The sequence below is a fragment of the Sinocyclocheilus rhinocerous genome, unplaced genomic scaffold, assembly GCF_001515625.1.
Source record: "Sinocyclocheilus rhinocerous isolate Xijiao unplaced genomic scaffold, SAMN03320098_v1.1 scaffold468, whole genome shotgun sequence".
Taxonomy (NCBI): Eukaryota; Metazoa; Chordata; class Actinopteri; order Cypriniformes; family Cyprinidae; genus Sinocyclocheilus; species Sinocyclocheilus rhinocerous.
Genome location: NW_015635305.1, coordinates 342,791 through 360,567, shown reverse-complemented (window position 1 = coordinate 360,567; position 17,777 = coordinate 342,791). Strand labels below are relative to the sequence as shown.

Sequence of the window (17,777 nt, the reverse complement as noted above, 5' to 3'; positions counted from 1 at the left end):
AGTAGCAGAGCTACTGCAAGCGATTTTTAGTGCTGCAAATCCATTTATCCTTTGCTGAAACTTCCGCGTCTTCATGGAGAGCTCAGGTCATGGTTGCTTAGCAACGGCAGATGCCTCCGGAGCGCAAGCGCCCAAACGCTTTGGAAAAAAGCAGAAAGCGCCGCGTCGCTTCCATTATGAGCGAGCCTGCCGCGCGTCTACATTTGAAATAACGAACTTGAGCGCGGAAAAACGTGATATGTGAATGGCACCAGGCCTTTCACATGCCACTTCATCCATAGACAGGATTACAGAGTAATATGTTATATAGCACACCCTGTACTAATATCTTAACTGTTATTTGTTATTTCATATATATGCCCTTAAAATTTGATTAGCATATTGTACAACAGCTAGTTCTAGTCTTCAAATTTGACTGGCTGAGGTCTGCGTTCCAAAGTGCTGACACAGTCCAACAGCACTACGATTTTTCACTGTTACAGACAGTCAGTCTGGATGTAAGTCTTTGGGATTTGTCAATAACTTTTTCTACAGGTTACATCCATACACCAGTAGGTGGCGAAAAGTGACTTCGTGAGTTTTTCATTGAATCATTCATTCACACGATTCGTTCAAATACACTGATTCACTCAGGAAGGACACTGCTGTGGCTTTGTGTGGAACTGTCTGCGGAGCAAAAATAGACATAGTAACGACTAAAAAGGCAAGTTTATTAGTGGTGGCTCGTGAGTTAGGCTATATTTTAAGGGAGACTGATATGTATTGCAGCAGGTTTATTTTTTTATATGGCCTATATTTACTTACAATTATGCTCATGTACAAAATGATAGTGCCCTTATATTTTAAAATAGTCTTATAATTAATAAGTAATAATTAATGACGCATTAATCTCTCAGATCACTGACAAAATCACCTCTGGCTTGCTTAGTTGGGGACACTTATTTTCCAGCGATATCGTCCACTTGATTGCACAGATACTATTTAAACTGAACTGAGCTAGATGATGACATCACTGAATTCAATGATGAACTGCCTTTAACTGAAAATTGAGTGTTTACTATTGTCCTTTTATTGTCCAATTATTAACACACTATTTTCCTATCTAATACTGTAAAGCTGCTTTGACACAATCTGTATTGTTAAAAGCGCTATATAAATAAAGGTGACTTGACTTGACAAAACACTTGTCGTCATACAGTGGCTAGTAGCCTAATCAATGGAAGAAATCATTCAGTGCCCTATACAATGCCCGTTATAAAAAATGTAACGTCATCTCACCTGTGAAGATGATCTCTGTCCTATCATCCACTCGTTTATTATGGCAAATGTATGTATGATTCTGTTGTTTCAGTCTCATTTCAAATTTCATTTAGCTACCTTCCCTTGTCCCCTTTTCAGCCTCATTTTGAATGGAAGCAAAATACATTAATTTTCTGATTGGTCAGTTTAGTAATAGAGGAGCCTTTATGTTTTAGGAAAGAAAGAAATAATGAAAGGAAAGAAAGAAAAGCATGTAAATTATGAAGAAAGACATGTAAAAAATAGGCATGTATACTAGTCAATTTTTTTTAAGTTTTAAGCACATTTACTTAAGGAAAAATACAGTAAAAACAGTAATATTGTGAAATATTACAATTTAAAGTATCTGTTTAATATATTTTAAAAAGTTATGTCAAAGCTGAATTGTCAGCAGCCATTACAGTGTCACATGATCCTACATAACTATTATTATTTTTGTGGAAACTTTCTATTCATCATTATTCAATTTTGGAAAAAAAGAAAGAAATTGCTCATGATTCCTACTGGAATATTAAGCTGCAGAAACTCTTTTCAACACTGATAATAATAAGAACCATTATTAATAACTGAGCACTAATAATGATAATAATTGACCTCCAAATCTGCATTATAGTGACTTCTCATTGTTTTCTCAGGATCATTGCTGCTGAAAATTCAGCTTTGCCACCACAGGAATAAAATACATTTGAAAATGTATTAAAACATAAAACATTTCATTTAAATCAAAATAATATTTCACAATATTGCTGTTACTGTGTTTGCATATAATGACTTCCAAATAATTGCAGCCTTGGTGAGCATAAGAGACTTATTTTAAAACATAAAATCTTCCAAACTTTTGACCATTATATATTTCATTATATGCATCTGGGTTATGCACAAAAGTGAACTTTATCAGCTTTATGTTACTGTAGGATACAGACCATTACTGTTGTTACTGAACCTTTTATAACAATATTGCGACTACTTATTAAGTAGTATAACAACAACATCACATATTCACAACAACAGCACTCTAACTCATGTTATATTGCTTAATTGTCATGTGATTTTGAACTGTTTGCCTATTTTCCTGTGAGCTTACTAAAGGCTGAATGCAGCTGTTGTTCTCCATAAATTAAACTCTGCCATGATAGAAGCATCACACTCAGGGGTATTGACATTTGATGTTGTTGTTTCAGTTGTGTGTGTGTGCGCGTGTGTGTTTTAGAAGGTGTGTTTGATGTTGCAGAAGAGGGGTGAGATGGTAAGTTGATGGCAAATGCCTTGAGGAGAAGCTGTCAGCACAGCCGGTTACCTCTGAAACCTTGGTGGCCTGAGCCGACCGTGGCAGAGTGAATCAAAGACAGCCAGCAAACCCACAGAACGGTGGGACTCTGAGGGCTGGCCCCTAGATCACCAGTGTTTTTGAGGGAGTTTTACGGCACAGAGGCAATGTTCTGTATTTCTGATTCTCAGCTCTGGGAGTAGATAGTGGAACTTAGGAATAAGTTCATCAAAGTTTAAACTGGCAAAATAACAATGAGCAGAGGATATGTGAGGGGTCTGTAGATATCACAGCTGCGCCCGCACCTCCATTAAAATCACAGAATATTTTGCACATTGATAAAACCTGAAATGCATTAAAAAAAAAGTTAATAGTTGTGAATATTTCAGAATTGAGGCCATGGAATAGAATATGGACCATCAATGGCAGACCCATTCTCCCAAGCTCTAATAATTCTTCCCATGATTTTAGCCTGAAGGAAAAAGCTTGATTTAAGAATGAAACGCAGTCCTGCCACACTTCTCGAGCTGTAACCAACTGCAGTGTTTGTCATGATTGGTCCTGAGCTTTATCAAAGTTCTACTGAAGCGTGGCATCCATTCTACCGTCCATGAGAGAGCGGAGGAGAGTGTGGCGCTTTGTATTAGGTTAATTTGGGCTGAGGCTGTGCAGCTCAATGTCCAGCTAAATATTGCAGAGATTGGCCTGATCTTACTGGTCACATAAGTGTTCACATTTAATCTTGTTTAGGTGCTCTGCAACACACATCCATGTTGTCTATTAGTGTTAGAGTCATTTAATGGATGGTTAGTGACCTCATAGAAGGGAGACACGTTCTCTAAGTAGAACGTTAAAGGGGTCATATGATTTTGCAACTTTACAGATCTTCTTTATGCACCAAGAGCTTGTAACACTCTAAAGAGAAAGGAAAAAATGAAATCGCATCATATGACCCCTTTAAAAAGCTGGGAGATATTCAGAAAGACGTTGCTATGCTTCCATCCAAAGATTCGAATTTAACTTATGCGCAAAACTGGAATATCACATAAAACATTTGCGAATAAAGCACCGTTTCCATCCAACGAGTCAAAGAGAACAAAATCACTTCCTGATAAACTGCCACTAAATATGACTGAGAAAAGTAGGAGAGGCCACTTAATACAATAATTTTCATATATGATGAATTAGGCTACTATTGTGTAGTACGAAAAAACACAATAAATGCGGTCATTGCTTACGGAGGTGGATGCCTGCTGTTTTGGAACGCAGTTGTGTAAGACAATTATACAGAAATACTTTGATTAAAGACTTTGCTCAGGCATTTCAGAACAACCAAAACAACATTTCAGATGCTGTGCAACAAGATCGGTTCACTGTTTAGTCAATTGTCCTGTCCCATCGTGCAAAGTCACATGACATTTTTTTGACCCGCATGGTGGAATTTATTCGGTAAATGTGTTTCCATCGTAGTTTTTGCACATTTTTTTCTTGTCGGATAAAAACTTTATCCTATACTCAGTTGTGCACATACGTTTTTTTATGCGCATTTTTAGAATTTATGCGCATCTTGGCGTTTCCATCCAGCATTTTCTATGCGATATTCCAAAATGCGCATAAAAATAAGTTGTTCTGGGTTTGTTTTTTGTCAGTTTGTAAAATTACTATAAAGCATTTACATTCTGGCTTGTTCTTATATTTAAACAAAGGATGACTAATATGAGGATATGAAGGAAGCCAGATTTGAAATAAATTCTGCAGTTTTAAACTTTTTATTCACCATGGTTACCACAAAAATGCGTATCACCATTCCACAGCTGTTTTCATGATAATAATAAAAAACAAATTTTCTTGAGTACCAAATATTATAATGATTTAGTGCTGGGCCATGTTAAAACAGTAAACCGGTTTAAATTACGCACACGGTATGAATTTTAAAAAACCGGCATATCAGAACAAATGGCTAAGCAACGTAAACAGTGTCATGAATTGAGAGGAGATCCCTGTTAACTGCACACACTTCTGATTAATGCTTAGAGAACTATTAATAACACAACTAATTCTTTAACTGGGCAAATAACCAGCTGTAAATTGCCATATAACAGAAGCCAGAGACACTGAAGACGAATGCAAAGAGTACTGAAATCTTCAGAAAAGTTTAGATGGTATTAATTTTTTATCTTAACTCCATATGATGCATATTAATGTAGTATTTAAAAGTGTAGCACTGCTTTGTTTACAGCGGTAACCAAGGAAATGTTCTATCGTCCGCTGTTCCATGAGTGCCACCTGCTGTAAGAGAGTGAACACGCATTCTCATGCAGCCCGTCTGATTTTTTTGTTTCGTGCAGATGTTTTATCAAGCTGTTATAAACGTGAAACTGGCAGAATTCTTAAAACAAACTGTGATACAGTTTTTTGGTCAAACTGCCCAACAGCAGTATGATTTCTGAAGGATCATGTGACACACTGAAGCTTTGAAAATTCAGCTTTGACATTACAGGAATAAATGATCAGAAACTGCTAGATTTGTAAACCACTAAAACAAGGCAGTTACTCAAATATTTATGTTCTTGACAGGTTTCTAAAGCGTTATATAGTAAATTGCATCGTTTGATGCTCAAAAAAAGCAGTTGTTTCCTCATCCTCATGTTTCTACAGGCACATCTGGCAAGGTAACAGTTGTTTGTGTCACTGATGCCTGGTGCATTGATGGAGCATACTAGGTTGTTTGCACATACAAATACATCCAGTATCTCATTGGCATCTCAAAAAAAGGAAAAACAAAAAGGTGTGCATGTCCATCTGTCTGAAAATGTGCAATGCGGGATGTCAATCCAGACACCACAGGATGTACTAGAAGAGTGACCATTGCAGCTGTGACTGCCTTGTTTTGGCCATTTGTATTCTGCTTGGCTGAAATGACTGATATAATCATCTGCGATGTGCACTGACATGGCAGACAGCACTCTCCAATGAATAAGAGAACCTCACATCGAGCCATAATGGCAGGTGATGTGTTGCTCATGCTAGTTCAGAATCACACTCAGGTTGTCTTGGTGTGCTAAATGAAAGCAGAACAGTTGGTTTGTCTCTTTATTTCTTAATATCTATAAGCATAAAGCAAAACATGCAAATCCTCAAGAGAGATGAGCTTAAATGAAGATAAAGAAACCCTTCCATGTAATCCGACTGGGAGGTCCCAACATGCACTACACAAAATGTACTTTCTCAACCATGTCATAAAGTTAGATGCGGCTTTCAGAAAGTCTCCTTCGAGTTTCCACTAATCGGAAGTGACGCTGCTGTTTTTCTAATCTCTGTTCTGCACTCCTGAGAAGGATGAGGTGGAAAAAATAACAAACGTGGAGCGTGATTGTGCAGGCGGTGGGAGCAACGCTGGGCCACTGAAAATGGCAGCTGTCAAGGCAAGCTGACAGTGAGAGGAACTTGCGCAGGCTCTTGCTGTCTGAAGACTTTGTCACATTGCGGTAGAAACCTCAAGGAGTTCAGAGGAGATGCGTGGTGGCAAGCTTGTCATATTTATTAAGGAGATATTTCGCCAACACGTGAACTCATGTGTGACCACCTTAGTAATTGCATTTAAAGGAGGAATTTCTTTTCCAGTTTGTGGTACTGGATTTTTTAAATGGTATATTATGCATTTGTGTGTGTACTATATATCAAAGTTTAGATCCCTTAACCCTAAAACAGGCAAGAGTGGAAAATGATCAGCAAAAAAATCATTTCATGTCACTTTTTATATCATCTGGACTTAAGTAAAACATATTCAAAAGAAGTTTTGTAATATTTGATACATTTTGGATTTTATGAGTTGTATCTCCCAGGATACATTGCCTGTTTAGGGTATAAAAAACATCAATAATTCTATGATGTATTTGATGCAAACAAATATGGAATATTCAAAATATGCTGCATGTATGACATGTCTAAGTGTCCTAAAATTGAGGCATAGACATTTTTTGTATTTTTACATTTTTTATCTGTCTCATCTTTATCCGCAGGGGTGGGCAATTCCAACCCTTGAGGTCCACTGTCCTGCACGGTTTAGCACAATCCCTAAACAATCATATAATGTAATTTATGTACCCAAAAATATATTTTTTTTATGTAATCCTGAAGACTTTTGTCAGATTTTTCAGATGTGTTTGATCAGGGTTGAAGCTAAACGCTGCAGGATGGTGGCCCTCTAGGAGCAGGGTTGGACACTCCTGTTCTACCATAAAATGAGCTGTGTGAAACCCTGCAAGAGAAAAATCTAGTTAAAAAAGCAAAGATGTAGTCAACTAAATGTAATATTATCCGTTTTACATGCAAATATTAACATTTGCACAGTTTTTTAACTCAAAATAAATAGAAAGGGGACTGTGTACGGGGGGCTGACCCTGACCCTGACCCTGACCCTGACCCTGGAATGCGATTTCTACTGAGGGGGATCTGCTCTCCTTGATGCGATTTTTTTTTTATACCCTAATCAGGCAACGTGTCTCAGGAGATACGCATATTTCAAAATGCGATAAAAAATCAACACGAACAACATCTCAAGACAATGTTCACAATTAATACTAATAGTTGTATTGCATTTTTTTGCTGAAAAAAGTAAGATTAATATATGCCTACTTTCTACATTTTCTGAATGTCCAGCTCCATGGGCGGACATGTTGGCTTTAGGTCAAGTCAAACTGACAAAACGAGCACAGAAAATTTGAACCAAGCGATGTGACCCCCATACTCCAAACAACCTCAATTATGATAATGATAACAGTATTGGATGAAAAATTCTTCCTCGTGTCTCCTACAAGAGACTAAAGAATATGTATCTCGTGGTACACGTTGCCTGTTTTAGGGTTAATGAACTGACAAATAAATTAGTTGAATTAATGACAAGAGTATCTCATATAATATTACGTGCACTGTACCGAGGAAGCTTGATAGTTTTATTATTTGAACTGATAGCACAGAACACCACATTGTTGTACTGTATATGCACACAAATGAGGCTTCAATAAAATAACTTTTAACACAACTGATTGCAAAGACATGACAGCACTATACATTTCAGAATGTGGAAAAGTGCTCAGGGCAAATGTAACTGGAGCATGTAAGAGATGGCTGTTTGTTTTGTATTACGTCAGCTAGTCAGTTTTGAACTTGTTTCTTTGCAAGCTAAGTGTGTTTCCCCAAAGGGATTTTTCTAGATATTACAACCGTTTATGTGTGAATAAGAGAGTTCTCACAGTCATGACTTATTGACTGAAGCTGTATTATTAATTGGGTTTTATTTGTTGTTTATTGATTGGGCATCCGCATCTGCTTATCGTGCGTGCTATATATTTTCAAGCACACAAATTATATTCAAGCGCCTTGTGAGGGAAATAAATGCCTTACACCTTTGCCACAATATTCATGTTTATTCCTTTTGTTTATCTACTAGTGCCTATAAGACATTTTGTGATGTGATGGAGATGAAAGAAGTAAAGATAGCTGGAGTACAACACTGACATTTATCTACAGAGCTCTGGACAGGAAGTTGAACAAACAATCAGGAGAAAGCAGGTGTCATTTGATGGACAAAGCTGTCAGCACAGGCTGCTTGTCAAGAGAGTAAACAAAGAGAGAGACAGAGAGAGAGGAAATTACATATTCAAATTGTGCTGAGAGACAGATTTTAATTTGCTTGTTCTCTGACTCCTTTCAACTGCTGTTCTCTGGGCAGAGCAGAGGGGTGACAGATCTAGTGCTGGAGTGGTTCACCAAATTATTTGATAAGAGCTGGAATGGATTTGTGCAACTCTGTAAAGAGCAATTATATTATATTATATTATATTATACTGTGTATATATATATATATATATTTATATTTATGAAGAGGAGACGTGGGCTAGTTGTTCTATTCTAGTGACTACTCGCAAGGTTTACTTGTGAAAATCAGTTTTTGTTTAGGTTGCAATTTATTACTTACATTTATCAAAACAAGTATCAAATTGAAATTACGTATAAAAATAAAAAATGAATGTAAAAAAAGAATTGGCCAATAAATATCATAGTTAATAGTAGTGTATAGTATAGTTATAAATTATAAAAGCATATGATACAACTTGCCCCAACCTGAAATTTATGAAAAAAACTTTTTTTTTCTTCAGAAAGAATTCATAAATTGACAGTAAAGACATTTATAATGTTTATATAATAATTATATTCCAAATAAATGCTAAAGTTCTTTTGAACTTTCTGTTCATCAAAGAATCTTGAAAAAAGGTTTCCGGGTTTTCGACATTGATAATAATGAGAAATTAGCTGGAGTGATGGTTGCTGAAAATTCAACATGACTGGAATAAATTACATTTTAAAATATATAAAACTTGAAAAAAGTTATTTACTGTATTTAACTATATTTTTGACCAAATAAATCAAGTCTTGGTGAGACATGAAAACTTAAACTCTAACTCCATTGAACAGTAGTGTATGTGACACCTCGACTTCCCTGTTATATAAATATTTTATTTGACATTGCAATTTATCCAGCCTTTTAACAGCGTAAAGCAAAAAAATGGCATAGCCAGATCAGGATGTGCTGTGGTATCTCGCTCTTGTCATGCACGTCCGAACATTCTCCTCTTCCGACATCTTTTACCTGCTCTGATTGAGTCTTTTTTACAGGTCAGTCCTCATGAACCCAGCCTGTCTGCTTTGATTTTCCCCTGTTCAGTCCTACTCGGGCACGTTCACGGACGCCTGCTCCACGTAGAAGAGGAAGGACGAGCAGGCACTCTGCAGAATCCTCTCATTAAGATGACAGGCCCAACCATGGCAACAATTAACTCCATTCAGCCACAATTCATCCCTCTTTTCAGGGTGCACAGAAAAGATGAGAGGAGACGTGCTGGTCAGACTTAGCTGAGTGTTAGCCGCGCTCTGTGCAGGATAATCTGAGGTACTGACGAAATGAATGACGCTGATGGAGGTCTGTCCGCAGCATATCCAACAGGATATCCCATTCTAGGGATGGACTGGCCATAGGGAGCACCAGGACTTCCTGCTGGGCTGGTCAACATATGGAGTGCTGTCAAAAAAAAAAAAAAAAAAAGTACAAAGTAATTATACAAAGATTTTAAAGCAGGAAAAAAAGCCCCATCAGTACAAGTTGCCCCAGATACCTGGTTATTTAAAGGTATAACACGCTTAACATTCTAGATATTACTAAACATTATCTTCAAGTAACAGCATAGAAACAAGGAGTTTGATACCAAAAAGATGTTTCTTTGCCTGTGTGAATTTTTATACCTATTGTTTTTGGCTGTTGTTTACTGTTTTAAGAGCGAAGAAAATGTTGCCTGAAATTATGGATACCTTTGTTTTTTGTTATGGACTCCTCTGATAATGAGTTTGAACACCTCAATGCATTTCACAATTAGTTGAATTGTTTTCCCTGTCATTTCCAATTATTCTTACCATTAAAATGTCCATGACAAACCACCGGAATAGAACTTCCAACATTCCGATGAAATCTTCAGTACATCACCATAATCAAGCATGTCAAACACAAACAGTGTTTACACTACCATACCACTTCAGATCCATCATCTGGATATATGACAATTATCGGTATAATCCAAGCTAATTATGAATATTTGACTGTGTTTGATTCAGCCTTATTAAAAATTCATGGTGGCTTATGATGGTTTCTGCTACTCAAGGCATGATATTATATATATTGCATTTAGCGTAACTCCATTATTACATTACATTAGTTTTCAAAAGTTGTAATCAAAGGAAATGCAAAACAAAAATGTATTTGCATTGATGCTGGTAATTATAGCAATTAAAAAATGTGAATGGAACTTAATTAAATGTGTCGCGTCATGGTACAATGGAAAAGCAGACTAATGAAACAATTCTCTGTCCCGATAACAAACCCCCAAATAAAAGTTCTCAGAAACACTATTATTATTATATTTACATTTAATTATTTATCAGTTGTTCTGCATTAAATACACAAACAGACAGCTAATCCAAAGAAACAACAACAACAATAATAATAATAAAGAAAAAGAAACACCCCTATATGCTGGAGAAAAAAAATATTATTAATATAATATTCATAATAATACACGTTTCTGACCTAGAGACTTTTCTTTGGATCTTCTATCTTAGTCAAACACCATTTTAATAATAAAATGACACTTAGAGAAACTTGATTAATAAATTAAAAATATATAAAAACATAAATAGGCCTATGTAAATCAAAGGCACATATCATGCTGTGAAGAAAATAACTTTCAAGTTTCTTAAACAAGAAGTGGTTTTAGGCCAGGGCTTGTGTTTCAGTAGAAACTAAACGTAACCAGTTTATCTCTGCTTGGTTTTTTACAACCACAATATCACTTAATGATTCACTGAATTGTCTGTGTATAAATAATCGCTATAATCGCGTGCTTTCTAGTATTGCCCAGTACAGCTTGGTGTTAATATATTACCTTCATGGCTTATTTAACGCACATAAAAAAAATTCCCCACGCAGATCACACAAAACATGACTCAAGGCCATATCTTGCCACATACAGGAGTACAGGGCTTGTCAGTTTACAGTCTGCTATCAAAATGCAGTCACTGTTAACCTTACCAAATAGAATTCTCAGTATTATGGGATCCCACAGAAAAAAAGAAGCACTGTTTCTTTTATAGTCCTATTCAAACACACATCCTGTTAAAGGATCGCAGCTGCTGGGTGCGTGTGCGCGAGCCAAACGGCATTTTGACCTCAAAACCCTGTTGCACATCTGGGCGGAAGCGCATGCGCACCAAAAACTGGGTGAAGTACACAAACTCGCAAAGAACTTTTCAAACAACTTCTCTTTTTCTTGTCATCAAGCGCAAAAACCGACACCGGTCTGTTTGTTTTAGGGGTGTCGTAAAACGGATAAGTGAAGAAATCAGATGTAGTGACGTTGCATATCCTATGTTTCACAGGAAGATGTTGAACTTTTCTGCAACGCTATAAATTGGATCATGTTGCGCCAGACCGGGGGACACAGCGCCGTTGTTTTGAACTTGACTTTGCTTTTATGCCACTTCATATAAGAAAACGCCATTCAAGTTGGTTTTAGGTCCACTTTTGTTATTTTATACCGCGGATGCAAAACTCGTCGTCATGACAAAGAAAACTCTCTGGACCGTGGCGACCACGGTGACGCTTTTCTTTTGTTTATGTTTTTCAACTTTTAAAGCAGAAACCTCTTCTTGTCACGGAGCATACGACCTTTACTTTGTTTTGGACCGGTAAGTACTCGCAAGTTTTGATGTTCCTCTGAATTAAAAGTAATCAAGACAACATATGTCTATATATATAACGCAGAGAGTTACTGTTTATAGTTCTGTATGTCTTTTACATCACACCAAACTCGTGTTTGTAGGTTAGGGGTGAATAGCGTCCAATAACTGTCAGCTATTCTGCAGTTTGACCTGATTTTACATCTGTGCCAGACACTTTCAGAAGCCACACAACAAGACACTTAGCTGAAATAAAAGCCTTTTGAGACTTGAGACACAAGCAGTTTTGTACAGGGAGATTGGTGATTGCAGAAGTAGGGTATCTATCTATCTATCTATCCTCTTTCTGTATATCTAATTGATGTACACAAGTTCAAGTCTTTTCTGTCTACATATCTGTATATACATCTATTTAACTGTCTGTCTTTCATCTGCATGTGTAATGTTTCATATTAACTTGCACTCCTTTGAGAATCTTTTGTTGGCCTCAGTGCAGTCCTCCATCCTGTCTGGGAATATTACAGGATGATGGCACAGATATGCTCTTTCCTCTTTTTGAAGATCTTAGAGCAGCACAGACTCAGCCATGCATAATGACTGGTCAAGACCAGCAGATCCGGCCTCAATCGTCGGAAATCAAACTTCCCTTCACTGGCCCAGACCGTTTCTCTTACCGGATGTGATTTGATGTTCTCTGATGGTCCCACTAACGCTTATCTAGATTCTGTGACCTTGGCTTGAGACAAGGAAGAAGACAATGCATAAAAAATGATTTTCTAATTACCTATCGCTTGTGTTTTATGTTCTCAGCACATGCAGTGGACTATAATTATTAGTTCAATTACCTTGTAGCTATTACATCAAGGGCACATTTTATACACTTTTCTCATTAAAGACACTGCGTTGCATTGAGGTTAATGTCGCAGAAGTCCACTTCCACTTGAATTGATTAATGGATTGTGTTGTGTACATATTTTGCAATAATGGAATAAAAATCAAAATGATTATGAAATCATCGCATTATGTATGTATACAGTTGCATTCTGGCTAGGCATTTATTATACCACAGCTTCATTTGATGTTGATTTGTGTGGTGTTCTTTGTATTTGCTATAGACCTTTTTGGCTTTAGAGTCTAGCTTGGCAAAAATTGTGTGTTCTCTTACCTGTCCCATTACTTGCCAGTTTAACATGATTTGAACACTATACCAAACAGAAGTGTTAGCATCCTTGTAATAAGAGCCAATAAGAACAATAAATTGACATAATAGCTCATATAAACCCACAGAATAATTGTAAATGCTTATAGTTTTCTTTCTGTTCAAGAAAATGACAATACATTTTATGCTTTGTTGGATGTTTTCATCTTGTTTATCTGCTAAAAATCTTAAAATGTAAAAATGATTTGTTTTATTCAGACAGGCTAATTAATAGGCTGATATTTGACAATTTAGAGATTATCAGCATTGCTTAATAATGATGTTAGCCTGGCCAGTTAATATGTGCCACTTTTGTTATCTACCAACAGTCTTGTTAATGGGCAATAAAATGTTCTGTTCTGGAATTACACTGCTATTCAAAAGTTTGGCGTCAGTGAGATTTTTATACAAAAGAAATGAATTTATTCAAAAATGAAGCATTAAATAGATAGAGGGTGACAGAAAATAAAATTAAAATGTCACAAGGGTTGACTATTTCAAGTAAATTCTGTTCTCTTGTACTCTTCTTTTCTTCTGAGAATTCCCCAAAAATATTAAACGGAATGATTTCTGAAGGATTTCTGTGACACTGAAGACTGGAATAATGGCTGCTGAAAATTCAGATTTTCCATCACAGGAATAAATTGTAAAATATAGTGCAATCGAAAAACATTCCTTTTCAATTATAATCGTATTTCACAATACTACCATTTTTTTTACAGTAAATTTTTATTTTTAATCAACAGTAATTTATATATCATGTTTTTGGCGCAGTTTGTCTGTCTCATTTGCTGTTGTGTATAAACTGGGCATCCACCACTGACCCGCTAGTTTGATGTTTGGTGTTGGAATGATGCAATGGTTTAAGGACTGAGTGTTACTGGGAATTGAAGTGGTCAGTAGTTATAATGAAGTGCCTTGACTCATACTGTATGTTGTTGTTATATAGCACAAGGTCTGTCCTTAGCCCATTATAGATAGACATCATTTCACTGAGACCATGTTAACCCTGAAGTGTAACTGACTCAGCAGCTTGTTTGCCACAAAGTAATCAACAGCACAACTCTTACAATAACCAGATGGGGACATTTCACTTAAGGGTTTAAATATAATTGCCTCAAGCTGGTTTTTCTTTAGTGCTGACTTTGTTTTTCATGTGCTTCCTTACAGATCTGGGAGTGTTTCGACCGACTGGAATCAGATCTATGATTTCGTCAAAAATCTTACAGAGAAATTTGTGAGGTAAATATTCTAGCTTTATGCTTCCTGACAAGTTGCTTGTACAATTCTGAATGTATCTCCCAATTCACCACATCAAAGAAAGTAATCTGTCACTTGAATCAAAGCTGAATGCTAACTTGGCTACACAGCAGCTACACATCCGGTTCTGACATGGCCCTACAGGGGTGGGGGTGGGGGTGGGGGATTATATATTTTTTATATACCAAAATGTATATAAAAAAATCGCCAGATGAATGTGAACTTATGTAACGTTGACTCAATGTATGTGCCAGTACAGACGGTAGCGACCTAGCCAGAAGAAAGCAGTCTGCTTGAGAAAATAGCAAAGGGAGCAGGTGGGAGTGGGTGGCAAGGAGGCTCAGTCTTCTGGGCTGTGAGAATGGCCATTTGCACTGCAACCATCCAACAGCACACTTATCCCTCACACATGAAAGGAGAAGACGCAGCCAATGTACTTTAAGTCATGAGTGCAGGAAGACCAGTGCAGTCTGCCATAGACTTTGATGGTCTTCTGTTGTGCCATGTGGTCTGCATTGGCTCTGTTTAGGGTGCTTTTTTAAGCATCGAATGGACCTGCTGTATGCATATATCATTTAGGAATTACCTTGAAGAGCTGTGTAAGGGGTTCCTGTATTATCTGATGGTGTAATATGGGACCAAGCTGAAAGACGATACAAGTAGGTTATAGTACATCTGTATTCTTTATATATGCAGGAACATTCAAGGTCATTTCCTTTTCAGGACAATTTTTTGTTCACGCAGGGTATCGTAATACCATTTGGCGAGTCATTGTTGCATTTATCACTTAATCAGCCTGCGAAATGTTCAGTTCCCTTGCCTCTTCATCTGATTTTTGTTACCAAAATTTGGCTGCTTGGATACATTTGGATATTCTCACTGAGTATCTCATGTGGGGGATGGTTGTGGATTGGATGTCATGAGTGAGAAAAAGCAGCACCTCTCCTTATGCTCAGTCCTGAGACCTGACTTAAAATGTGTAGAGGAACCCAACATGTTCCTATGCTGTGTCAGCTTTTGTGACAGAAGGTTGCGAAAAAGACCAACTGCTTCATTGAAATGTACTTGTCATAATCAGCTATATATTTGTTGTCAGATTATGTGTCAGTTCTTTCTGAGAAAAGAATGCTGTTCCAATATCATTAGGAAATAAAATCCCTGGTTTTGTAAATGCATGATAGCATTTCAGTTAAAACTGTTAAAAATGGTTTCAGTTAATTGGAATAAAACTGAAATAAATGTTAGCTGAAAATTTTTAACTAGAACTAGAAATGTTGCATGGGCAAGTAACTGAAATAAAATGTTTGTTGAAGTACTAAAATTATTACTAAGGCTAAAACTGAAAAGAAAAAAATTGAAGCTAAATGAAAATTATATATAAAACATAACAAAATTACTAAAACTTTTAAACTAAACACTGGATAGCTTGAACAGTGAAATATACCAGTTTTAATGTCATTGTGCTTCTTTTTAAACTTGACATATGTCCAAATGCACGTATTGCATCACTGTTATGCAGAAAAGTTGTGTGGCTGCTTGTTTGTCCTTCTCTTATTGCAAAAGATATGAGGAATATATATAGGAAGTGACAGGTATAAATATAATCACCAACAGGATGTCTGCATGAATCACACATGACAACTTGTTTCCTGTCTGCATATCAATTAATCACTTCCTTGGTCCAGGCAGAAGGGGTTTTTTTCCCAGTCACAAGCTTTTATTAGCTGATCACACTGGCTATCTTACGCATGAACCAACTCTTATGGTTGCGAAAGGAGCATGAGGACAGCTAGACCTTCTACATCACAGGACATCTCCGCATCATTTGCAGCAATGCTTGTATTTGGCTTTTTTAATAAAGTATAAAATCAAGTCTCTTCTGAAGAGCCTTTTGCTGTTGTTAAAAAACATGTGTCCAACTAGAATTTGTAGCAGGGCTTGATTTTCCACTTGTCATTCATTTACAGCGTTTTTCCATTTTTCCCATTTTTTCATTCCAGTCCAAATATGCGAGTGTCCTTCATAGTGTTTTCATCGAAAGCAGAGATTGTGTTAGAGCTCACTGGAGACAGGTACGGAATCAGGCTTGCATGAAGTGTTTGCAGTCTCTAGTGTAAGAAAGATAGTAATACACCATGTGTTTGTGTTGTACAGTACATTAAAGAGGAGTAAATATTTATGGTGCGAAGGTTTCATTCATATGTAGATGGTTTTACATGACACTTATATTACCATTACATCTTATTGTGAGCATAACATTTAGTAGAATATTTCTTCCATGTACACTGATTCAAATATTCCTTGCTTTACATGACCAGGGCAAAAATAAATAAAGGACTGAGGGATTTAAATGCAGTCAAACCAGCAGGAGAAACCTACATGCATGAAGGAATTAAAAAGGTAAATAACATATTTTTTATGATAAACAGTGGAATGGAAAAATGTATTTATATATTAAAAAAACTTAAATTTTGTGCAGAAACAGGAGTGTAAATATACTCGACTGACTGTATTTCCTGGACTTTAGTCTTGTACTGAAATAAACAAAATAAAACATGGTAAACTGTTTGGTTCCCCTCATGACCAAGATAAGGTATAATTACATCTTTCTAAGTAAACACATCACATTCAGTGACCTGAATCTGGCCTCAAGATGAGTTCTGTGTCTTTGAAACAATGATAGAAAATTTAAATATGTGTATATGTGTTTATATTTACATTTTTATACATCCCTGCAGTTTTTGAGAAAATAGATATGTTTCTACTCGCACAACTATCACTCCCTTTCTCTTTCCAGGCAACTGAACAAATGAAAGAACAGCTAAAAAAGTCCTCTAGCATCATTGTGGCTTTGACTGATGGAAAGCTTGAACCATATATCCATCAACTCACTAAGGATGAGGTGAGCTGGTATCTAAAATCATACATATTTTTCTTAATTTAACAACTGCGTTGTTATGACTCTTTGTTGTGTATATAGGCTGATTTAGCAAGGATGAATGGGGCCCGCGTGTACTGTGTCGGCGTAAAGGACTTTGATGAAGAACAGGTAATACTGGCATTCCAGCAGATTTTTAAATATTGCGAATGCTACACAGAAAACGTGTGATTAACACTTAAAAATCTCTCTAAAGCTTCACCAAGTGCAGGGGTTTTGCAGAGTTGCTTGTAATTACAGGACTGCTGCTCTCTTCCTGTTTCTGTAGCGATGACAAACTGAGTTAAAGGAGAGGAAATGTCAGCACATTTTTTTTTCTTGCTTGGCTATCAACCCTGTTATTATTATCTCTCTGTTTGCCTGCCAACAGCTCGCCGATGTGGCTGATACCAGAGAGCAAGTGTTCCCAGTCAAAGGAGGCTTTCAAGCTCTCAAAGGCATTGTTAACTCGGTAAGTTCCCCATGCCAGGGACACCCATCCCTAAAGGTGTGATAGAGGCCTCTAGTCAACTAAAAGACAGATCCAT

At 36.7% G+C, this 17,777-nt stretch overlaps 1 protein-coding gene and 1 long non-coding RNA gene across 2 annotated transcripts in view; both read left to right on the top strand.

Annotated features, from left to right (window-relative positions):
• The window catches only part of LOC107746785 (uncharacterized), a 41,162-nt gene extending 31,014 nt beyond the window's left edge, over positions 1-10,148 (top strand). The window contains exon 3 of the long non-coding RNA XR_001640732.1: positions 9,245-10,148. This is a non-coding gene — a long non-coding RNA (uncharacterized LOC107746785). The remainder of the gene's footprint in view (positions 1-9,244) is intronic.
• Positions 10,149-11,372: 1,224 nt separating this feature from the next.
• LOC107746853 (anthrax toxin receptor 2-like) overlaps positions 11,373-17,777 on the top strand; it is a 43,063-nt gene continuing 36,658 nt past the window's right edge. Inside the window, exons 1-7 of the mRNA XM_016561184.1 lie at positions 11,373-11,863; positions 14,223-14,294; positions 16,313-16,384; positions 16,631-16,712; positions 17,110-17,214; positions 17,293-17,361; positions 17,621-17,701. Of these exons, the coding sequence (XP_016416670.1) occupies positions 11,736-11,863; positions 14,223-14,294; positions 16,313-16,384; positions 16,631-16,712; positions 17,110-17,214; positions 17,293-17,361; positions 17,621-17,701 (609 nt within the window). The 5' untranslated portion in view covers positions 11,373-11,735. The remainder of the gene's footprint in view (positions 11,864-14,222; positions 14,295-16,312; positions 16,385-16,630; positions 16,713-17,109; positions 17,215-17,292; positions 17,362-17,620; positions 17,702-17,777) is intronic.